Source organism: Erinaceus europaeus, chromosome 2 (genome assembly GCF_950295315.1).
Source record: "Erinaceus europaeus chromosome 2, mEriEur2.1, whole genome shotgun sequence".
NCBI classification, from domain to species: Eukaryota; Metazoa; Chordata; class Mammalia; order Eulipotyphla; family Erinaceidae; genus Erinaceus; species Erinaceus europaeus.
Window position 1 is genome coordinate 121,794,979 of NC_080163.1, and position 25,144 is coordinate 121,820,122.

The 25,144-nt window shown below is 42.0% G+C and overlaps 1 protein-coding gene and 1 pseudogene across 2 annotated transcripts in view; one reads left to right on the forward strand and one right to left on the reverse strand.

Moving 5' to 3' along the window:
• Window positions 1-20,436, reverse strand: part of USP10 (ubiquitin specific peptidase 10) — a 64,915-nt gene extending 44,479 nt beyond the window's left edge. The window contains exon 1 of one of the 2 annotated variants that reach the window (XM_007531620.2): window positions 20,279-20,436. In XM_007531620.2, coding sequence (XP_007531682.2) covers window positions 20,279-20,299 — 21 coding nt within the window. In that variant the 5' untranslated portion in view covers window positions 20,300-20,436. The remainder of the gene's footprint in view (window positions 1-20,278) is intronic. The other variant, XM_060185084.1, reaches the window with a different exon arrangement.
• LOC103121127 (large ribosomal subunit protein uL1-like) lies at window positions 1,614-6,549 on the forward strand (annotated as a pseudogene).
• Window positions 20,437-25,144: the final 4,708 nt, after the last annotated feature.

A 25,144-nucleotide genomic window follows, 5' to 3' on the forward strand; every position in this document is an offset into this window, starting at 1 on the left:
TTTAACCTACAAAGAACAAGCTTCGTTTCCCAACAAAGTTAGGTAAAAACAAGCAAACTATACTAACTATAAGCTAACTATTGAATAATACCTTCAATAATTAAAAAAAAAATTTTTTTTTTATTAACTCAAAACAATGAAGGGATGATGGGACCAGAACTTGGAAGTGGTGCCACGGACAGTGCTCAGCTTAAAAGCATGAGGTTCCAAATTTGATCCCCAGCATCACATGTCAGATACAATGGTACATACACCCCAATGTCTAATGAGGGGGGGATAGTATATATACACACATTGAACTGAGAGGACTTTTAAAGAGTAAGGGGACTTTTTCTTTTTACTCTAAGGAGTTGTGTGCCTTTCTGTGGAAGGGCCAGGGTGGGTGGAACCAGAGGCAACCCAGAAGGTGAAGGTGGCACAGTGAATGGAATAGTAGACCCTGAGGGGAGAAGGGGGAGTAGATAGCATAATGGTTATGCAAGGAGACTCTCGTGCCTGAGGCTCCAAAATCCCAGGTTCAATATCACCACCATTATAAGCCAGAGCTGAGCTGTGCTCTGGTGAAACAGAAACAAGCAAATAGTGGCCCGGGAGGTGGCACAGTGAATAAAGCATCGGACTCTCAAGCATGAGGTCTTGAGTTTAATACCCAGCAGCACATGTACCAGAGTGATGTCTGGTTCTTTCTCTCTCTCCTATCTTTCTCATTTCTCATAAATAAATGAATAAATTATGTTTTAAAAAAAAGAATAATAAAAAAAAAGAAACAAACAAACAAAAAAAAGGAAACCCTGAAAGATGAGGTCCCAGGTTCTGTCCCCAGTATCACATGCACCAGAGTGATGATATGATTCTTAGTGCACCTCTGCCCTCCCCGCCCCCACACCTTTTTTAAAGTTACATTTTAAAAAATGAAATAAGGGGGGCTGGGTGGTAGCACAGTAGATTAAGCGCACATGGCACAAAGCACAAGGACTGGTATAAAGATCCTGGTTCCAGCCCCAGGCTCCCCACCTGCAGGGGGTTTGTTTCACAAGCGGTGAAGCAGGTCTGCAGGTGACTATCTTTCTCTCCCCTTCTGTCTTCCCCTCCTCTCTGGATTTCTCTCTGTTCTATCCAACGACAGCAATAACAACAACGATAAACAAGGGCAACAAAAGGGAAAAAAATAGCCTTCAAGAGAAGTGGATTTGTAGTGCCAAGCCCCAGCAATAACCCTGGAGGCAAAAATAAATACATAGGAAAGGGGGTGAGGCGGTAGCGCAGTGGGCTAAGCGCACGTGGCACAAAGCGAAAAGACCAGTATAATGATCCAAGTTAGAGCCCCAGGACCCCCACCTGCAGAGGAGTCAATTCACAGTCAGTGAAGCAGGTCTGCAGGTGTTCGTCTTTCTCTCCCCCTGTCTTTCCCTCCTCTCTCCATTTCTCTCTGTCCTATCCAACAACAATGACATCAACAACAATAACTACAACAACAATGAAAAACAAGGGCAACAAGAGGGAAAACAAATAAATATAAAATAAATAAATAAAAATATTTAATATACATATGTGTGTTTAAAAAATGAAATCAGGACTGGGAAATATTTCACCCGTAGTGCTCATACTTGACCATGTCTGAGGACCTGGGAGCCAACCTGACCACAAATTTCACAAATGGTGAAGCAGTGCTTTGGGTAGTCTCCTCCTTCTCTATCTCCCCATCTTTCACCTTCTATTCTAGAGGGAGGAAGAGAAAGAGTCCACCAAAAGCAGCAGACTCATGCAGTCTGAAAGCCTATACTTAGCTAGCAAAAAAAAATCTGGTGTTGTAGTTAAAAATAAAATCAACACAATGAGTACCACCTCAGCATGCTTCACTTCAGACTGTGTCCAGAGATGTCAGACATGGAATTTTATCCCTTCAGCCTCATTACTCGGGTTTCAGATGCTAGTATGATGCTGACCAGACTTCCCTGGACACACAATCCCACCAATGTGTCCTAGAGCTCCGTTTCCCCAGAGACCTTCTCCACTAGGGAAAGAAAGAGACAGGCTGGGAGTATGGATCAACCTGTCAACACCCATGTTCAGCAGGGAAGCAATTACAGAAGCCAGACCTTCCACCTTCTGCATCCCACAATGACCTTGGGTCCATAACTCCCAGAGGGCTAAGAATAAGAAAGCTGGGAGTAGGGTGGTAGTGCAGCGGGTTAAGCACACATGGCACAAAGCTCAAGGACCAGCTTAAGGATCCTGGTTTGAGCCCCCAGATCCCCACCTGGAGGGGAGTTGCTTCACAAGTGGTGAAGCAGGTCTGCAGGTGTCTATCTTTCTCTCCCCCTGTCTTCCCCTCCTCTCTCCATTTCTCTCTGTCCTATCCAACAATGACTACAACCATAAAACAAAGGCAACAAAACGGAGTAAATAAATAAATAAATATTAAAAAAAGAAGAAGAAAGCTATCAGGGGAGGGGATGGGATACAGAGTTCTGGTGGTGGGAATTGTGTGAAGTTGTACCCCTCTTAACCTATGGTTTAGTTAATGTTTCATTTTTATAAATAAAAAATAAAATACATAAAATAAAACCGATAAGGATTTTTATCAAAACACCACAAAATTTAATTAATATTATTTATGTATTTACTTATTTTTACATAGAAGACAGAAAATCAAAGCAGCACACTACTCAATTTTGCCTGTGCAATTTAATTATCAATAACACTTAGCAGCATAGATTATTATCTTTAAATACTCTTTTCATTCACTTATAAAAAGAGGCAGGGAAACCGCAACACTGGAGCCTCCTCTGGCTTTTAACCTTCACTACATTGAGGGCAAGGAATACATCCTAAGTGATAAACTATCTCTCTGGCCCTGTCTCTAAAACATTTTTTTTCACCAGAGCACTGCTCTACTCTCGCTTATGGTGTTGGGGGTGGGGGAAATTAACCTAAAGCTTTGAAGCCTCAGGCATTAGAGTCTCTTTGCATAACCATCATGCTATCTACCCCGAAATAAACATTTAAATTATTTTTTCATTCATTTGTCCATTCCATACTGTCCACCTCTCTCGGTGAAACTAATGAGAAAGTTAAAAGGTGAAACAGCATATTTTCATCAGTCTCTTTCAAAAAAGTGGTTTGACAAAGTTAAAGAAAAAAAAAGTTTACAAGTCCTAAGACTATTTTTTTTAATTTATTTATTTATTCCCTTTTGTTGCCCTTGTTGTTTTATTGTTGTAGATATTCTTGTTGTCATCATTGTTGGATAGGACAGAGAGAAATGGAGAGAGGAGGGGAAGACAGAGAGGGGGAGAGAAAGATAGACACCTGCAGACCTGCTTCACCGCCTGTGAAGCGACTCCCCTGCAGGTGGGGAGCCGGGGGCTCCAACCAGGATCCTTAGGCCGGTCCTTGCGCTTTGCGCAACGTGCGCTTTACCCGCTGCGCTACCGCCCGACTCCCATCCTAAGACTATTTACAAGTCTTTGATCACTCAGTAACCAGTCATTTGACAGCTTCAAGTCACAGCCTCTCTAGGTCATTTGATTCATCTGCAGACAGTGATAATAGCAACATAATACAGTGTTGCTGTAACGATCAAAGAAGTTAAAATTAAATGTTAAACACACTATACACCATTCTTTGAATGTTTGCTACTGTAATGCTTACTATTTTATAGTATGCTTTTCCTTCTCTGCTACCCAGAAAGCTTGCTTCACATCCCAAATAAATATACATGCCCTTGGCAGTCACCTGAAGGACTTTATTACTTTACATATTAAAAGAAGAATTTTACAACATAGGGCAAAAACTCTAGAATTAAACTTTATTTTCAGAATCTTTTCTTTTCCTCCAAAGCTTCAACATGTCCTATCGAAAGGAAAAAGATTGATACTTTCAGAAATAGAGAACGTATTTTAATAAGATGAAAACCTCAAGAGAGACACTGCTTTCCTTCATGAAGAGAACTGTCTAAAGTAGAAGAAACACAAAAGAACACTAAAAAGCCTCTTGACAGTTATTAGAATAGCAAATAAATTCACAAGTTAATTGGCCCTGACTGAATTTAAATGAATACAATATAATTTTAAATTAACTACCTACATCCATAGCAAAGGATACTATTGTGTTCATGTGAGAACAATTAATACAGACTGTAAGTGGAAAGCAAATCAAAATTTTCTATAACCATATATTATACACTCCTGGGCAGTTCTAACCTAGACATTTTTTTTTTAGTTTATACAAAAATCCAGCTTTAGTCAGTATATTTTAAGACATTAAAATGAATATTTTTGACATGTGCTCATAATGGTAAATAACAGTAAACTAATCATGGTAAACTTCTATTTCTATAGAATGTGAAGAAATGGATCTGAAGAGCCATCCTTTCCATTTCCTGCAGTCAAAGAATTTCATTTCAGGACTACAACTAGGGGAGGAGGGGACACTTCATGGGACAGCCCTCTTCCCAGCCCAGCAGAGTGGCCCGCACATCAGGTCTATACCTCGAGTCTGTTTTCTGCACCTTTCTTTTTTTTTTTTTGTATTATTTTTTTAAGTCTTTTTTTTATTAATTTTTTTTTATTTAAGAAAGGATTAATTAACAAAACTATAGGGTAGGAGGGGTACAACTCCACACAATTCCCACCGCCCAATCTCCATATCCCACCCCCTCCCCCCGATAGCTTTCCCATTCTCTATCCCTCTGGGAGCATGGACCCAGGGTCATTGTGGGTTGCAGAAGGTAGAAGGTCTGGCTTCTGTAATTGCTTCCCCGCTGAACATGGGCGTTGACTGGTCGGTCCATACTCCCAGTCTGTCTCTCTCTTTCCCTAGTAGGGTGGGTCTCTGGGGAAGCTGAGCTCCAGGACATACTGGTGTGGTCTTCAATCCAGGGAAGTCTGGCCAGCATCCTGATGACACCTGGAACCTGGTGATGCAAACTCTAGTGTACTTCTGCTTTCTTACTTTGGTGCCATACTCCAAACTCAGTCAATTTCTGCTTTGCGTTTCTACTTCTTTTTTTTTTTTAATGCATAACATTCCCCAGATTCCCATTTAACAATACAACCCCCACTATTTCATTCATCATCTTTCATGGACCTGTATTCTCCCCAACCAACCACCCACCCACCCCAGAGTCTTTTACTTTGGTGTAATACTCCAAATGGATGTGAGGGCGATCTGGCTGCGACATCTGTCACCCCATTGATCGCCAGGGTTGATTCGGCTGATCTGGCTGGCTAGGCAGGTGTCCCCTTCCTCCCTCACCGCTCCATGTGCGTCCCTCCCGAAGCTGCGCGCTCGGTCGAAGAGGACGGCCTTCCCCGAATAGAGATGGACCGGTCTTCGGTCGAGGGTATACGAGTAGCTGCGCTTCCCTGCTAGAACCTCCAAACAAGCTCTCAAGGTCTGCACCTTTCTTAAATACTTTTCTATTTTCAGTTTTTTTACAGCAAGCATCTCTGATAAGCCTAGTATTCAATTAATCTTTAAGCATTTTTTCATAGTGCCAACAGGCATGTAAGTTTGAAGATGTCTTAGTGCATCTTTTCATAAGTTTAAGATTGTTTTGCCAAGTAAAAGATCAAAGGCATACTAATTTGTCTATATGCAATAAACACAGATGAAAAGGAGCATTTCTTCATAAAACAAGGACAAATGGGAAAACCAAACCTATACTATTAGATATGAGGGAGGAAATAAAGGAGTCAGAGGTAAAAAAAAAAAAAAAAAAATCAGGGGTACCGAAGAAGATACAAGACTAGGAAACCAGCCTCCTGTTAGGGCACACTTTTATTCCCCATGCACTGCCTTGTGAAAAAAATTCAAATGGTAAGTAGAAAAAATATAGGGCTTGCTCCTTTCTGGTAACAGCAGGGCTAAGCACCATGAGCAACAGTGTCTTGGGACATCCTGTATGAGCTGGTGTGGGAAATCCTGCAAAGGAACCAGTGCAAGTACTGGAAGTGGAAGTTCTTGGTGATGGTGGAGCTAAAGATTAGCTGGAAGAACTATGACCCCCAGAAGATCAAGCACTTCTTGGGCACCATGAGGCTTAAGTCCACACCCCTCCCCAAGTTCTCCCTGTGTATCCTGAGAGTCCAGTAGCACTGCAAAGAGGCCAAGGCCGTGGACATTCCTCACATGGACATCAAAGCACTGAAGAAACTCAACAATAATAAGAAATTGGTCAAGAATCTATGTTGCCTTTTTGGTTCCCAGAGTCTCTGATCAAGCAGATCCTCAGAATCCTGGGCCCAGGTCTGAATGAATAAGGCTGGTGAGTTTCCATCCTTGCTGACCCACAATGAAAATATGGTGGCCAAAGTTGATGAAGCAAAGTCTACAGTCAAGTTCCAAATAAAGAAGGTGCTGTGTCTATGACAGGGGCAGTTGGGCACATGAAAATGATAGATGATGAGCTTGTGTACAGAATCCACTTAGCTGTTAATTTCCTGGTGTCAAAGCTCAAGAAGAGTTGGCAGAATATCTGGGCTTTATACAAGAGCACCATGGGAAAGCCCTAGTGTCTGTACTAAATCAGTTTAATAAACCCTAGTACTGCCATTAAAACACACACACACACAAGTCGGGTGGTAGCGCAGTGGGTTAAGCACAGGTGGCACTAAGCACAAGGACTGGCATAAGGATCCCGGTTTGAGCCCTCAGCTCCCCACATGCACAAGTGGTGAAGCAGGTCTGAAGTGTCTTTCTCTCCCCCCCCCGTCCTATCCAACAATGACAATAACTACAATAATAAAACAAAGGCAACAAAGGGTATAAATAAATAAAACATTTAAAAATATATAGGAAAACACACATACACTCATCTAAAGAAGACCAATCAATATTGTTTCAGAAAAAACAAATGGGAAAGGGTCATATTAAGAGTAGCTACCATTTGTGCCTAGACACTGATTAATACTCTACCTGCAAATTCCCCCATGAAGCACTAACCAGGTGGGGGGAGGGGGTAGATAGCATAATGGTTATGCAAAGACTCTCATGTCTCAAAAGTCTCAGATTCAATCCCCATACCACCATAAACCAGAGCTGAGCAGTGCTTTGGTAAAATAAATAAATAAATCACTAGCCAGGTACAATTGTACTTAAATTCTACAATTAGATTGAGCAAGTCAGGGGTGGTAGTTATGGTCACCAAGTCTACCTACATATTCAGTTCACAAGTAAGCAAAAAGGTAAAAGTCTAGGACGATCTGCTCTCATCATTCTCTTTGCATGGCTCCAGGTCCCAAATCACACTTTTTTTTTTGTTTTTAACCAGAGCACTGCTCAGCTCTGGCTTATGGTGGTGTGGGGGATTGAGCCTGGGACTTCAGAGCCTCAAGCATGAGAGTCTCTTTGCATAACCATTGCCCCTCCACCCCAAAATCATATTTCTGTCTACCTCATTTATCCCACCATCCAAGAGGGCACACCGAGTATATCTAGGTTTTAAGACAGTAGGCAGAATGGAATTGCCAGTTGACAGTTTCCAGTTTCTCAGGTCTTCTACTGAAAAATGGGATCAGGACTAAAAAGCTTTCTAATAGTCAGAAAATAAGTCAGCTTGTGAAAAGTCTACATTCTAAAGATTCTACTTCCAGAATTATGATAAATTCTAAAGTTGTTTTAAAAGATTTTATTAGTGAGAAAGATAGGAGGGTGGGGTAGATAGCATAGTGGTTCTGCAAAGAGACTCTCATGCCTGAGGCTCTGAAGTCCCAGGTTCACTCCCCTGCACCACTATAAGCCAAAGCTGAGCAATGCTCCGGGGGAGGGGGGGAGTGTATGGTGAGGAGGAAAGAACCAGAGACATCACTCTGCTGCTGGGGACTGAACCCAGGACCTGATGCTTGAGAATCCAATGCTTTACCCACTACACCAACTCCAGAATCACAACTATTAAAATTTTTTGATCCCTGAAACAAACACTATGAATCTATTCCATGAGCTACCCTAATCTGTTTACCCTAGTTCTCAATCCAGTCTGTATTACTGTATTGACAGAAATGGTCACAGAGAGAACTTTTGGGAGATGACTTCAATGGACAGGAAAACTGCAGTCCAAGCACATGTAAGTCTGGAAATCAGCATCTACACTGCTGAAGTAGCACTAAAGTGACAAATGACAGTAATCCAATGGCCCAAAGCCAGTAAATTCCATTGCTAAAGAGTTTATCTAGCTTGTGCTACAGTGATTCTTGCATGTGTAGCAGTGAATAGAAATACTACAATCTATGTGCAAATTCAAGTAAACTCTTCCAGCTATTTCTCATACTTCTGTATATTAGTAAAATAATGTTAACAGTTAACGACCTTTAACATGCACTTGAAAAAATAGCTCCATTAAGATGTACTCATGTCTGAAATTTATAAAACTCAAAAGAAAAAAAATAGTCTTGATATAACTAATGGAAGTAAAAAATAATATATCTTTCCTTAATTACTTGAGTATTACAGTCTAAGTAAAGTGGGTAAATGTTTCACTAGGGTAAGCATTAAATAATAATTAAGCTTTGTAAACCTTTTCTTTTATACCTTATCATCTGTGAACCACTCTAAATCACTCCACTTTCACATAAAAGTGCCCTGGAGAATAAGTCCTAACCTTTGCTCTAGAGAGGAATTTAGAAAGAGGCAGGTAGGTGCGTTCTTATACACTCTAGCCCCAACTAGATGGCACAGGACAAGGACCCAGATGCTACTCATCAGTGAAGAAACTGCAGAAACCACCAGGATAGCCAGTCACCCAAAAACTTAAGCTTATCTAGTTCTAAGACAAATGTCAAAATTTTGCTGAGGGACTGATGAAATAGCTCACTTGGAGACTGTGCTGCTTTACCAAGTGCATAATCTAAGCTCAAGCCCAGCCCCCCACAGCACTGAAGGAAACTCTGGTGTTGGTGTCTTTTACTCTCTCCCCGTCTTTATCTAAAAATAAAATAAATCTTACATACACATTTTCTTTCCCTGCAATGACACAAAGGAGAACTGATACGGTCAAAAATTCTGCTAGTATTTCAAATAATTTTATTTACTCCAGCTGCTCACTACGTGAGAATCCAATAAAAATGTACTCTGCCAAAAAATTACTAAATCAGCTGCCAGTTTTAAGCAGATATTCACTGAGACAGTAACACTCTGCCATATGCTATAAACTGGATCCAAGAAAATTCCAAAGTGTAAAATGGTTGAGAGTCCAATGCTTTATCCACTGCGCCACCTCCTGGACCACCAAAGTGTAAAGTGGAAAATTCCCACTTACAGCATAGTAAGACTGCTACAGGGCCCCAGCTGATAGAATAATTCCTACGAAAATGACTTTCATGCCAGAGGCTCCAATGTCCCAGGTTCAATCTCTAGCACCACCATAAATCAGAGCTGAATAGTGCTCTAGTTAAAATGGTGGGTGAGGTGGGAAGGGGACTGCTGCAAAGGGACCAGAACAGGATTCCCAAATTAGGTATAGGCATTGGAAGGATTTCACTATAAACAACTCCAATGATCATAAAACTTCTACTATAAGGCAGAACTGACCAAATTAATTGCCCCAAATCATTTAAGCAGTTCCCTCATGACATGACAACATTCATTAAGTTAGAGATGTACCTACACTTCAATTGTCAACGTTCATCATTTGTATTTGTTAAAATATTGAGAGCTACTTGTATCAGAAATGTTTCCAAGCAAGACAGTTCACTTGGATAGTGCACTTGCTTTGTCATAAGCTCCACCCCAGTTAAAGGAAGGTAAAGCTCCACCCCAGCCATCATCAAACTGAAAGAAACTTCAATTTCAATGCTGTAATTTATTTTTCTCTATTTTGGTCTCTCTAAAAATCAGCCTGGAGTGACAAAGTCTCAGTGATGACAAAGAAAAAAAAATGTTTCAACATTTTGCAGTTTTACAAGTTAGGGAGGACTGAATCATCTTCTATATGGAAATGGGATATAATTTATATGAATGTATTAAAAGTCCAACTAGACCCTTACTGTTAATTGTTAATCCCAACAGAATACACGCAACATGCTGCATAGGAAGTGGTACAGTGGAAAGGGCCTTAACAAACATGAGGTCCTGCATTTGATTTCTAGCATCTTACATGCCAGATACTTTGGTTTTCTCCTCTCTCTCTCTCTCCCTCTCTCTCTCTCTCTTTCTCTCTTATTTATTTATTTATTATTTACTGTTGGATAGAGACAGAAAGCAATTCGAGGAGGGAGAGATAAGAGAGGGAAAGAGACAGACACCTGCAACCCTGCTTTACCACTTATGAAGCTTTCCACCTGCAGGTGGGGACTAAGGGCTTGATTCTAAGTCCTTGTACACTATAATATGTGCACTTAACCAGAAGCATGAAAAAAAAGACTACTAATCAAAATAAGTAATGAAATAGTATGTGACAGGATTTTGTGATTAGATCCTGCTTGTATTGGTCAACTGTAATAGCACTGTTTTATTTCTTTTATTATTTGTTTAATATTTAATCCCTTTTGTCGCCCTTGTTTTATTATTGTAGTTATTGATGTTGTCGTCGTTGGATAGGACAGAGAAATGGAGAGAGAAGGGGAAGACAGAGATGGGGAGAGAACAAATACTAAAAATTAAATGGCTATATTTACATGTTATCACCACTAACATTTCATTTCAAACAACTATGCATTGAGATAGGTGTTTATAGTGGAAGTGAATTTTACCTATGCATGCTTTCATTTCAAAATCACTATGAATATTATGTCTATATTATTATAATATCACACTGAACTTTGCACCTGCTCACTTATTTTAATAGCTATTAAGCATTAATATTTAAATTGAGAAACAGACAAATACCAAGTCACTTAATGAGTTTTTTAATTACATATTTATAATATTTATTCAATTACCAGTCAAAAACCAAAGAGAGTTCAGCCTATCACAGCACAGAACCTGCAAGCCTGTGACACCAGAAACTGCAAATTCAATTCCCAGCACCACCTTGTGACAGAGTCTGGTCTCTCATTCCCTCTCCCTACCCTCTCTTATTTGTTCTCTCTCAAAATAAATTATTTTTAAATATATATATAAAGGGCTGGTAGTGTCACACCTGGTTGAGTGAACACTTTACACTGTGCAAGGACCAGGGTTGAAGTGCCCAGCCCGCACCTAAAGGGTTTCACTAGTGGTAAAACAGTGGTTGTGTGTGTGTGTATACCTCTCTCCCTTCAATTTGTTTCTATCCAAAATAACTTTAAAAAAAAAAAAAAATCAAAAACTCTAAAAAAAAATTTTTTTTTGTCCCAAAGCTATATGAAAGTACTTAGAAAAGTGTGGGTCAACTAGGAATACCAAAGGAGATCGATCACCTGGGACCACAAGACAGGACTAGAACTACTTCGGGAAGCCACCAAATCACTGGTGAGTGCAAACACATGTGGCTTGTGGACAAAGAGGAGCTTAAGGAGAGACTGAGTGGCTGGTAACAGTCCTGCAGTTTATCAGTTGAGGAACCACCTCCAGTCTGTTTTACCAACAAAAAGACAGCTGAAGGGAGGAGAGGACTCCCCTAAGACTCATCAAATACAACTGTAAGTCTCCATTGCTACTGCCCTCAGAGGCTGGAGCAGCAGGGGGGAGGCCCTGTGCTAACACTGGGGGACAGAGAACTGCCCAGGAAACTCAGGAGACAATCTACACCCCGGTAACCTAGCAGTGGGGTTGTATAGTGGGAGCCTTTCCACATTGTTCTCCTGATGAGAACATGCTGAATAATTGTCTCAGAACCTACACACTATCAACAGGGCTTGTTTAGACACTCACGGGCCCCAGCAGTGCTGCCAGGCTTGGCAGAGAAGCTGAATTGAGCCTGGACCTTTGGATCCTTGGGGTTTGAGAGTCTCTTTGCATAACCACTGTATTATCTCTCCCCCATCTTGATTTATCTCATGGTCAGGAGAGTGATTAAAAACCTACTTGTAGTTTAAAAGCCCTCAGGATCCAATAGTCAACAGGGAAGAAAAAGAACAAAAGAGGCTTTAACGGCTACTATGCACCAACTCAGGGATTGAAATAATATTGAGTGGTCTGGGAGGTGGCGCAGTGGCTAAGGCACTAGACTCTCAAGCATGAGGTCCAGAGTTCGATCCCAGCAGCACATGTACCAAAGTGATGGCTGGTTCTTTCTCTCCTCCTATCTTTCTCATGAGTAAATAAATAAATTATCTTTTAAAAAAAGAAATATTGAAACAATTGTTAATTTCCACAACTTTAAGTACCTTACTTAGACACAAGTTAATCCAAGCAAGAGTGATCAGTAATTTGAAAAGTACTGGCAGAGGAGCCTCATAACATACTATACAGAATGGTTAAACCAACAAGAAGAAATACTGGAGAAATGAACTAGGACAAGAGACCAGCTAAAAGCCCCCCAAAAGTTGACACACAGAATAATGAAGTCAACATCCAAACGCTAGTTAAGGAAACAGTCATGGGGTAAAGAGTTTGAAAGAATTGTCATCATAAATGCAGAAACACAAATGAGACTCTGGAAGAAAACACTAATTATCTCAAGATTATTAGAGAACTGAAAGCTGAAATAGCGGAGCTAAGAACACAAATAGCTGAACAAGCTAAAACAGTATCAGAAAAGGGTAACAAAATAGATGAAGTCCAGAAAACAGTAGAGAGGAGAGAGAATAGAATAAATGAGGCTGAAAACAGAATTAGCAAGATCAAGGACAAATTAGAGACAACTAAAAAAGAAGAGATCTCAAAGAGATTAAGAGATACTGAAAACAACAGAGATATATGGGATGACTTCAAAAGAAATAACACACTTGGGAGTCAGGTGGTAGTGCAGCCAGTTAAACGCAGGTGGCAGAAAGCGCAGAACTGGCATAAGGATCCTGGTTCAAGCCTCTAGCCAGAGGATTCCACCTGCAGGGGAATCACTTCATAAGCAGTGAAGCAGGTCTGCAGGTGTCTTTCTTTATCTCCCCTTTCTGTCTTCCCCTCCTCTCTCCATTTCTCTCTGTACTATTCAACAACGATGACAACAATAATAACTACAACAATAAAACAAGGGCAACAAAAAGGAATAAATAAATAAATATTTAAAAAAGAATATACTCATTATTGGCTTACCAGAGGAAGAAAGACAGGGAGAGGAAGAAAGCATTCTACAGGATATAATAGCTGAGATCTTCTCTAATATAGACAACATAAAAGACATAAAAGACCTGGGTTCAAGAAGCCCAGAGGGTCCCAAACAGAATTAACCCAGACTCAGACTTAAAGACATCAAGACACATCCTATTTAGAATGGAAATGAATAAGGATAAAGAAAGGATCCTGAAGGCTGCAAAAGAAAAACAAAGAGTCACCTACAGTGGAAAACCCATAAGATTAGCAGCAGACTTCTCCACACAAACACTACAGGTCAGAAGAGAATGGCAAGATATCTATCATGTGCTCAATGAGAAAGGCTTTCAACCAAGACTACTATATCCTGCTAGACTGTCATTCAGACTAGATGGAGGCATAAAAACCTTCTTAGACAAGCAACAGTTGCAAGAATCAACTATCGCCAAGCCTACCCTGAAAGAAGTTCTGAAAGGTCTCCTATAAATAGTCAGATCACCATGAATATACCATATCAGAACATCTAAAAATCTACAATAATGGCATTAAAATATTTTCAATCTATTATATTAATAAATGTCAATGACCTGAATTCACCTATTAAAAGGCACAGAGTAGGAATATGGATCAGAAAATATGACCCAATAATGTGCTGTCAGCAGGAAATCCACCTAACTCAACAAGACAAACATAGACTCAAAGTGAAACAATGGAAAACTATCATACAAGCCAATGGCCCACAAAAAGGGCAGAAACAGCTATTCTCATATCTGACATGACAGACTTTAAAATAAATAAAATTTAAAAAGATAGGTATGGACATTACTTAATGTTCAAAGGATCAGTCAATCAAGAGGACTTAACAATTATTAACATCTATGCACCCAATGAGAAGCCATCTAAATACAAGCACCTACTGAGCCACAGCAATATATTAACAGCTACACAGTCATAGTAGAGAACTTCAACACTCCACTTTCTCCACTTGACAGACCATCCAGGCAGAAAATCAATAAAGAAATGAGGGAGCTAAATAAGGAGACAGATAAACTAGGATTATTGGACATTTCCAGAGTCATTCACCCCAAGAAACTGGAATACACGTTCTACTCAAATCCACATAGGTCATTCTCAAGGACAGATCATATGTTAGGCCACAAAGACAGCATCAACAAATTCAAGAGCATTGAAATCATCCCAAGCATCTTCTCAGACCACAGTGGAATTAACAATAACACTTAACAATAAACAAAAGATTAGTAGTAGTCCCAAAATGTGGAACCTCAACAGTATACTACATAACAACTACTCGGTCAAAGAAGAAATAAAATGTTTCAAGAGTTCAATGAAAATGATGACACAAGATATCAAAATATTCTGGACACATGATCTGGGAGGTGGCACAGTGGATAGGGCACTGGACTCTCAAGCATGAGGTCCTGAGTTCAATCCCCGGCAGCACATGTACCAGACTGATGTCTAGTTCTTTCTCTCTCCTATCATTTCTCATGAATAAATAAATAAAATTTTTAAAATATATATATTTTGGACACAGCTAAGGCAGTTCTGAGAGGGAAGTTCATAGCCATATAAACATGTATTAGGAAACAAGAAAAAGCACAAATAAACAACCTGATTGCACACCTTAAAGACCTAGAAGAAGAACAAAGGAACCCTAAAGCAACCAGAAGGACAGACATAACTAAAATTAGGACAGAAATAAATAACATTGAAAATAAGAAAATCATACAAAAGATCAACGAAAGTAAATGTTGGTTCTTCAAAAGAGTGAACAAAATCGACAAACCTTTAGCCAGACTCACAAAACAAAAAAGGGAGAAGACCCAAATAAATCAGATACTAAATGAAAGAGGAGATATCACAACAGAAGCTGCAGAAATTCAACATATCATGCGAGGCTTCTATGAACAACTATATACCACCAAGCTAGAGAACCTGGAAGAAATGGACGATTTCCTAGATACTCACAAACTTCCAAAACTAAGAGGAACTAGATAACATGAACAGGCCCATCATGGTTTTACAAATGAACTCTATGAAACCTTCAAAGAATTCCTCTACTTTTAAAAGTCTTTCAGAAGATTGAAGACACTTACTCCCTTCCAACCTTCTATGAAGCCCACATCACTCTGATACCAAAAGCAGACAGGGACACAACCAAAAAAGAGAACTACAGACCAATATCTCTGATGAACACAGATGCTAATATTGAACAAAATTCTAGCCAACCAGATACAGCAGTATTTTAAAAAGATTGTTCGGGAGTCAGGCAGTAGCACAGTGGGTTAAGCACAGGTGGCGCAAAGCGCAACGACCTGCATAAGGATCCTGCATAAGGATCCTGGTTCGAGCCCCCGGCTCCCCACCTGCAGGGAAGTCACTTCACAGGCAGTGAAGTAGGTCTGCAGGTGTCTTTCTCTCCCCCTCTTGGTCTTCCCCTCCTCTCTCCATTTCTCTCTGTCCTATCCAACAACAAGGACAACAATAAAACAATAAGGGTAACAAAAGAGAATAAATATTAAAAAAAAAAATCCTGAGTTCAAGCCCAGCATATCCATGTACCAGAACAATATGCTGCTGTTCTCTCCCTCTCTCAATCTACCGATCACTTGTGGAAAAAAAAAAAAATCCATAAAAAAAATTTTTTTTTAATTGTTCAGCATGACTAAGTGGGGTTTATACCAGGGATGCAAGGTTGGTTTAATATAAGTAAATCAATCAACGTGATCCACCACATCAATAAGAGCAAAAAACACATGGTTATAGCAATAGATGCAGAGAAAGCCTTTGACAAAATCCAATGTCCCTTTATGATGAAAACACTACAAAAAATAAGAATAGATGGAAAATTATCTAAAATAGATAGTGGAGTCTACATGTAGCAAACCTACAGCCAACATCATATTCAATGGTGAAAAATTGGAAACATTTCCCCTCAGATCAGGTACTAGACAGGGCTGCCCACTATCACCATTATCAATGTAGTGTTGGAAATTCTTGCCGTAGAAATCAGGCAGGAACAAGTAATTAAAGGCATACAGACTGGAAGAGAAGAAGTCAAACTCTCCCTATTTGCAGATGACATGATAGTATACATAGAAAAATCTAAGGAATCCAGCAAGAAGCTTTTGGAAATCATCAGGCAATACAGTAACATATCAGGCTACAAAATTAACATTCAAAAGTCAGTGGTATTCCTCTATGAAAGCACTAAGTTAGAAAATGAAATCCAGAAATTAATTCCTTTTACAAAAACAATAAAATATCCTTATTCCAGCCCTTGTGATTCGCACCATGTGCACTTAACCCACAGCGCTATCGCCCAACTCTCAAAAACAATTAAAATATCTAGGAATAAACATAACAAAAGAAGTGAAAGATTTGTATACTGAAAATTATGAGTCACTACTCAAGCAAATTGAAAAAGACAGAAAGAAGTGGAAAGATATTCCATGTTCATGGGTTGGAAGAATTAACATCATTAAAATGAATATATTACCCAGAGCCATCTACAAATTTTTTTAATATTTATTTTATTTATTTATTCCCTTTTGTTGCCCTTGTTGTTTTATTGTTGTAGTTGTTATTGTTGTTGTCGTTGTTGGATAGGACTGAGAGAAATGGAGAGAGGAGGGGAAGACAGAGAGGAGGAGAGAAAGACCTGCAGACCTGCTTCACCGCCTGTGAAGTGACTCCCCTGCAGATGGGGAGCCGGGGTTCGAACCGGGATCCTTATGCCAGTCCTTGTGCTTTGCGCCACCTGCGCTTAACCCGCTGCGCTACAGCCCGACTCCCGCCATCTACAAATTTAATGTTATCCCCATCAAGATCTCAACCATATTTCTTAGGAGAATAGAACAAATGCTACAAATGTTTATCTGGAACCAGAAAAGACCTAGAATTGCCAAAACAATCTTGAGAAGAAAGAACAGAACGGGAGGCATCACACTCCCAGATCTCAAACTGTATTATAGGGCCGTTGTCATCAAAACTGCTTGGTACTGGAACATGAATAGACACACTGCCCAATGGAATAGAATTGAGAGCCCAGAAGTGAGCCCCCATACCTATGGACATCTAATCTTTGACAAAGGTGCCCAGACTATTCAATGGGGAAAGCAGAGTCTCTTCAACAAATGGTGTTGGAAACAATGGGTTGAAACATGCAGAAGAATGAAACTGAACAACTGTATTTCACCAAATACAAAATTCCAAGTGGATCAAGGACCTGGATGTTAGACCAGAAACTATCAGATACTTAGAGGAAAATATTGGCAGAAGTCTTTTCCGCATAAATTTTAAAGACACCTTCAATGAAATGTATCCAATTACAAAGAAGACTAAGGCAAGTATAAACCTATGGGACTACATTAAATTAAAAAGCCTCTGCACATGGGCAGAGAGTAGATAGCATAATGGCTGTGCAAACAGACTCTCATGCCTGAGGCTCCAAAGTCCCAGGTTCAATCCCCCCCCCCCCCCCCCCCCCCCCCCCCCCGGCATCACCATAAGCCAGAGCTGAACAGTGCTCTGGTTAAAAAATAAAAACAAAAAACAAAAAAGCTTCTGCACAGCAAAAGAAACCAATACCCAAACAAGGAGACCTCTCACAGAATGGGAGATCTTCACATGCCACACATCAGACAAGAGTTTAATAACCAAAATATATAAAGAGCTAGCCAAATTCAATAACAAGAAAACAAATAACCCCATCCAAAAATGGGGAAAAGACATGGACAGACTATTCACCACAGAAGAGACCCAAAAGGCTGAGAAACACATGAAAAATCCTCCAAGTCTTTGATTTTCAGAGAAATGCAAATACAGACAACAATGAGATACCACTTCACTCCTGTGAGAATGTCATACATCAGAAAAGGTAACAGCAGCAAATGCTGGAGAGGGTGTGGGGTCAAAGGAACCCTCCTGCACTGCTGGTGGGAATGTCAATTGGTCCAACCTCTGTGGAGAGCAGTCTGGAGAACTCTCAGAAGGCTAGAAATGGACCTACCGTATCATCCTGCAATTCCTCTCCTGGGGATATATCCTAAGGAACCCAACACACTCATCCAAAATAATTTATATACCTATGTTTATAGCAGCACAACTTGTAATAGCCAAAACAAAAGATGAGTGGCTGAGCAAGTTCTGGTATATATACACAATGGAATACTACTCAGCTATTACAAATAGTGATTTCAGCCCATCTTGAATGCATCTTGAAGAAATCATGTTAAGCGAAATAAGTCAGAAACAGAAGGATGAATATTGGATGGTCTCACTCTCAAGCAGAAGTTGAAAAACAAGATCAGAAGAGAAAACACAAGTAGAATCTGAACTGGAGCTGGTCTACTGCACCAAAGTAAAAGACTCTGGGGTGGGGGGGGGGGTAGAACACAGGTCCAAAAAGGATGAGAGGACCTAGTGGGAGTTGTATTGTTATGTGGAAAACTGAAAAATGTTATGCATATACAAACTACTGTATTTACTGTCTTCTGTAAAACAGTCCCCCAATAAAAAAAAATCCCCCCTTTTTTTCTTTTTTTAACCAGAGCACTGTTCAGCTCTGGCTTATGGTGGTGCACGGGATTGAACCTGGGACTCTGGAGCCTCAGGCATGAGTCTGTTTGCATAATCATTATGCTATCTATCCTCTGCCCCCCAAAAAAATTTTTTTAAGAAAAGCAGTGATCCCAGAGGTGGCCCAGTGATAAAGCCTTGGACTCTCAAGCATAAGGTCCCAAGTTCGATCCCCCGCAGCACATGTGCCAGAGTAGCGTCTGGTTCTTTCTCTCTCCTCCTATCTTTCTCATTAATAAATAAAATCTTAAAAAAAAAAAAAAAGAAAAAGAAAGAAAAGAAATTTGGAAGGGAGACATTCTAATGCAAACTATTAAAATTTTAATAAAACCAGGTGGGGATATAGCATAATGGTTATACAAAGAGACTCATGCCTGAGGCTCTGACATCCCAGGTTCAATCCCCCACACGACCATAAGCCAGAGCTGAGCGGTGCTCTGGTTTAAAAAAAAAAAAAAATCTATTCTTGTAAAAAAACAGTTTAATAGGGTGGGGAGTTTTCATGTATTAAATTCCACGATAGACCATCATCACAAACTGAAAAATCACACCATGCCCAAAAGGGTCACAAAAACGAGTTGTCTATTAAAAGTTAGATGCACTTAATATTAGTGTTTTTCCCCCCGAATAGTAGCTAGCTAGCATGTTTCATTTCCCCTCTATTTAATACCAAAAAAAAAAAAAAAAAAAACCATTGCATGTCATGAAGCATGAGATTAATGCTTCAGACTGGATGTCAAACAAACCAATGTCCTAAAGCAAGCTACTGCCACATGACTTTTTCCAGAGCAGCTAATAGGGGGAGTGGGTAGGGGGGGAACTGATGCTCCACTCGACCCCTCTCCCCACCCCACCCCCGTAGAAAGCCTGCGAGCAGGGAGTGAGTGAGCGCATTTTACCCACCACCACCACCACCACCACCGCGGGGTTTAGTGCGAGAGCGAGCGACCCCTGAGCTTCAGCCACGGTCCTGACTTGGGGAGGGGGGGTTCTCCCCAAAGCTGCGCCGGGCCGGTGCACAGGGAGCCCGGACTCACGGAAGCGAGCAGACAAGTACGGAACCTGGCCGCCCTGCCTATTGCAACAGTAACTAAGCCCCGGCAGCACCCCGGGGTGACTCGAGTCTCCAAGCCCGACGCGCAGCCAGCCCCCCGTGCGGTCCTGCAAGCCCCAGGCCGCCTCCTAGGAGCCCGGGAAAGCTGGGCAGCACGCCCGCCCCCCGCCTGGGAGGCTGGTGCTGGGCGGCCTGGACACCCCGGCTGCCAGCCGGCTCGCCCGGTCCGGCCCGGGGAGTTAACCCCTTCGCTCCCTCTCCAGCCCGGGCCCGGGGTGGGGTGGGGGGTCGGCGCTGCCTGCCGGCGCGCGGCCGGGGATCCGGGAGGCCGGGGCGGGCGGGGTGGCGGCGGCTCGGGGCCTAGTCCCGGGCAGCGTGTCCCGGCGCCCTCCCCCACTCCCACACGCTCGCTCGGGGCAGGCGGCGCCCGCCCGCCCGCTACCCCGTAGCCCGCCCGCCCGCCCCGCCACCCGGGACCTCTGTCTACCGCGAGCGCCGGCCGCCCAATACCTGCGGTTTGCGGAGGGCCATGGCGGCCCGTTTCAATGGGACTGGGCGCTCCTGGGATCCTCACGCGGCTTCCCCCGCCGCCGCCATCTTCTCACCCGCACATCCACACTCGCATCGGCCGCCGCGCCTGCGCACTAGCGTCGCGCCGCGGGCCGCGGGGAGGCCGGGGGCGCCGGGAGCGCGATGCGCATGCGCGGCCGACAGGTGGGCGTGTGTGGCTGGAGAGGGCAGGGTGGACTGGGAGCCGGCAGCCAGGAGGACACCAGGCCTGCTGGCTGCGGGGCCCCGGTGCGGAAAAGGCAAGCCCGCAAACCTAGTGACCCGAACTGCTCCCCAATCAGAGGCCACCTGGGAACTGGGCGGGTCTCGGGGCGTCCAGAAAGAATCCTGAAGGCTTCCTGGGTCTGGGCCTCCCTAAGGAGTCTTTGGTTCTGCAGATCCCATGCTTGAATTTATTCTGTCAGCATTCATTCCACAAACAGTGCTGGGTGTCTACTTTGTACCACACCACTAGCTAAGCATTGTAGATTGATTGATTTCTTTGTTTATTTTGTTGTTTTTGTTGTTACCAGAACACTTTCTCTCTGCTCTGGTTTATAGTGGTGCTGGGGATTGAACCTGGAAACTAAGAGTCTCAAGTCGTTTGCATAAGCATTATTCTGTATGCTGTCTTCCCTGCCCAGAATTTCTTTTAAATCAAATTAATACAGTAGGTACGCATGTTAAGTGCTTGGTATTGGGATATGTCTCTGTTATCTGTATTGGGACCGGACCCTCTATTATCTGTTACCCACCTAACTACAGGCTTCTTCCTTCAGAACATTAGGGAGATCTTCCCAGTCACCCACCCACCTAATCATGCAATTCACCATCTGGTTAGGCTCTCTTTTCTTGCTGAGTGATTTCAAGTAAGTTACTTCCCTTTCCTAAGCCTTTCTTTTCCTGCTTTTGAGGAAGATCTCTGTAAGGATCAAATTAAATGACTAGGAGTACAATGGACAAGAGAGTCCTCTCAACAAAACTTAGTCACTGTGATTACTTGTAACTATCACTGCTGGTTTTATTCTCTCAACGTATACTGTCAGCCTATTTTTTAAAGATTTGTTTATGAGCGGGGCTGGGTGGTGGTGCACCTGATTGAGCGCCCGTGTAAGAAGGCGCAAGGACCAGGTTTCAAGCTCCTGGTCCCCACCTGCAAGGGGAAAGCTTTGCGAATGGTGAAGCAGTGCTGCAGGTGACTCTCTGTCTCTCTCCCTCTATCTTGCCCTACCCTCAGTATTTCTGATTATCTCTATCCAATAAATAAAGATAATCTTTTAATAAAAAATTAAAAGCTTTGTTTATTAGAGTGAACCAGAGGAGGCTTAGGCTGTGGCGCACCGGGTTAAGCCACATAGTGCAAAGCGCTAGTACTCCAGCAAGAATCCTGGTTCGAGCCCCCGGCTCCCCACCTCAGGGGAGTCGCTTCGCAAGTTGTGGAGCAGGTTTGCACATGTCTTTCTCTCCCCGTCTCTGTCTTCCCTTTCTCTGTGTCCTATCCAACAACAACAGCAGTAATAACAATTAGCAATAATTAGTAATAACAGTAACAACAATGAAACAAAGATGGCTGCCAAGGGCGGTGGATTTGTAGTGCAGGAACTGAGCCCCACCGATAACCCGAGAGGCAAAAAAAAACAAAAGTGAACCAGAGCATCACTCTGGCACATGCAGGGTGAGTGGGGGGTGGATAGAACTCAGGACCTTGTACTTGCAAGTCCAACACTTGATCCACTGCACCTACTCTAATTGCCAGACGTGGAGACCAACAATAAGATCCATTCCCATAGTTTAGAAGAGTGCTCTTGTTCTCCCAGTCCCCTCAAAAGTGATGTAAGCTTGCTGGACCACTGGCTATGGAGGGAGGGCTTTCTGATTGTTTGCATTTAGACTCAGGTAAGCCAGGAGCAGCTTGGTGTTACTGTTGCAAAGAAAAGTTACAAGAGGTGGCAGGGTCATGTACTTTTTACTTACATTTGAGTGTAATCATTTGCAGAGCTGTCTCACCTCCTGGTCCACCACACAGGAAAAAAGTTAAATGTTGGGCTGGGGATATAGCATAATAGTTTTGCAAAAGACTCTTATGCCTGAGGCTCCAAGGTACCAGGTTCAATCCCCAGTACCACCATAAACCAGATCTGAGCAGTACCTTGGTGTGTATATGTCTTTCTCTCCCATTAAAGATAAAAAAAAAAAAAAAGTATGTTCACAGTTGTAAGATCTACATGATACTGTCAACTTTTCTGCATTTTGTTTGTTTGTTTTTGCAAATTTTAATAACAAGAAGTAAAGAAAAGAGAATTAAGGAGTTAGATGTTTATGCAAAAAGACTTTAATGCTTGAAGCTCTGAGATTGTAGGTTCAACCCCCACCCCCACCCCCAGCCACCAGAAGCCACAGCTGATTGATGCTCTGGGGAAGGAAAAAAAATAGTAAGTTGTGTGGGGGTAAATAACATACTGGTTATGCAAAGAGACTCTCCTGCTTGAGGCTCAGAAGTCCTAAGTTCAATACCTACCACCACCACCACCATAAACCAGAGCTGAGCAATGCTCTGATTAAAAAAAAAAAAAAAAAAGAAAAGAAAGAGAGAGAGAGAGAGAGAAAGAAAAGAAAAAAAAACAGGGAAGTTTCCAATGGAGAGTACTCTGGTGGTGGTAACTGTATGGAATTGTACTCCTGTTATCCTACAATCTTGTTAATCATTATTAAATTGCTAATAAAAATTAAAAATACACTCATCAGAGATGATGTCTAATATTTTTTTTTCCGATGCCAGGGCATCACACATATGATTTCATTGCTTCCAGGCCAACTATTTCATCATTTTGTAAAAATTTTCACAGAGACACCACTGCACCAGAGCATCCTTTGATGTAGTGGTGCCTCCACATAGTGCCAGGACTCAAACTCAGGGCCAGTGTATGGCAAGGCACCTGCTCTATGAGGCAAGCTCTAGCTGAGCCTCTGATGTCTGTTGTTTATTTTCCTGTCACTGGGGGAAAAAATTATACCAACTAAGATTCAAAATTTAAAACCACTCAGAGAAACTAGCACACAATTTCTTCAAAGAAATTGGGTATGCAAAGAGGCTTTCATGCCTGAGGCTCCAAAGTCCCAGGTTCAAGACCCTGCACCACCATAAGCCAGAAGTGAACAGTCCTCTGGAAAAGGAAAAAGGAGAAGAAAAAGGTAGAAATTAGCAAGTCTATGGAGGCTGTGGTGCTTTGCAGACAGTAGTATTTGCAATGGCCTGAGTTAGAATCTGAATTCCCAGGGGCTGAGCGGTGGCTCCTGGTTGAGCGCACATGTTACAATGCACAAGGACCTGCAGGAGGAAATCTTTGTGAGTGGTGAAGCAGGGCTGCAGATATCTCTGTCTTTCTTCTTCACTATCACCATCTTCCCTCTTGAGAGTTCTGGCTGTCTCTGTCCAATATAAAGAATCTGAATCTCCCTACTCACTACATGAACTTCAGCAGTTTACTGAGCCTTTCTGTGGATCTCTATAAAAGTAGGTGGGGAGTCAGGCGGTAGCGCAGCGAGTTAAGCACACGTGGTGTAAAGCGCAAGGACTGACATGAGGAAACCGGTTCGAGCCCTGGCTCCCCACCTGCAGGGGGTCACCTCACAAGTGGTGAAGCAGGTCTGCAGGTGTCTATCTTTCTCTCCTCCTCTCTGTCTTCCTCTCCCCTCTCTATTTCTCTCTGTCCTATCCAACAACGACAACATCAACAATAATAACTACAACAATAAGAACAACAAGGGCAACAAAAAGGAAATAAATAAATATATTTTTTAAAAAAGTAGGTGTGATGAGCAGAGTAATGCCATCATTCCCTGCACACAAAAAATATCAACATCCTAATTCCACAGGGGCTTTTGAATCTGTGACTTGAACTGGACAAAGGCACTTTGCAGATGAATTAAGGTAATGATTTTGTGGACTGGAGAGAAAGCATAATGGTTATGCAAAAAGGCTTTCATGCCTGAGACACCATAAGTCCCAGACTCAATCTCTTGGACCACCAATAAAGTAGTTGATCAGTACTCTGGCAAAATTAACTAATTAATTATATTGAAATGGAGCAATGGTCCTGGATATGTAGTTGGACCCAACATAATCCCTAGGAATAGTTGTAGTTTTTTTTTTTTTTATATCACCAGGGTTCTTAAGATTTATTTATATATTTTCTTATTAGTAGGAGAAAGAGAGAGAGAGATGGAGAGAGAGAAGAACCATAATATCATTCTGCATATGTGATGCTGGGGATCATCAAACTCAATATTTCATGCTTGAGAATCCAACACCTTATTCACTGCACCACCTCCCAGGTTGCATCACTGAAGTTTTTATAAGGGAAAGGGGGACGAGTCCAGAACAGGTATCAGGAGAGAAAGAAATAATAATAACAATAAAATAAAGGTTCTGGGGACCAGGTGGTAGCGCAGCGTGTTAAGCGCACATGGCACAAAGCTCAAGGACAGGCGAAAGGATCCCGGTTCGAGCTCCCAGCTCCCCACCTGCAGAGGAGTCACTTCACAGGTGGTGAAGCAGGTCTGCAGTGTCTATCTTTCTCTCCCCCTCTCAGTCTTCCCCTCCTCTCTCAATTACTCTCTGTCTTATCCAACAATAATGACAACAATAATAGTAACAACAACAACGATAACCAATAAGGGCAACAAAAGTGGAAAAAGTGGCCTCCAGGAGCAGTGGATTTGTAGTGCAGGCACTGAGCCCCAGCAATCACCCTGGAGGCAAAAAAAAAAAAAAAAAGGTTCTAAGATGATATGCTGATATGCTGCCTTTGAAAGTAGAGTGGGATC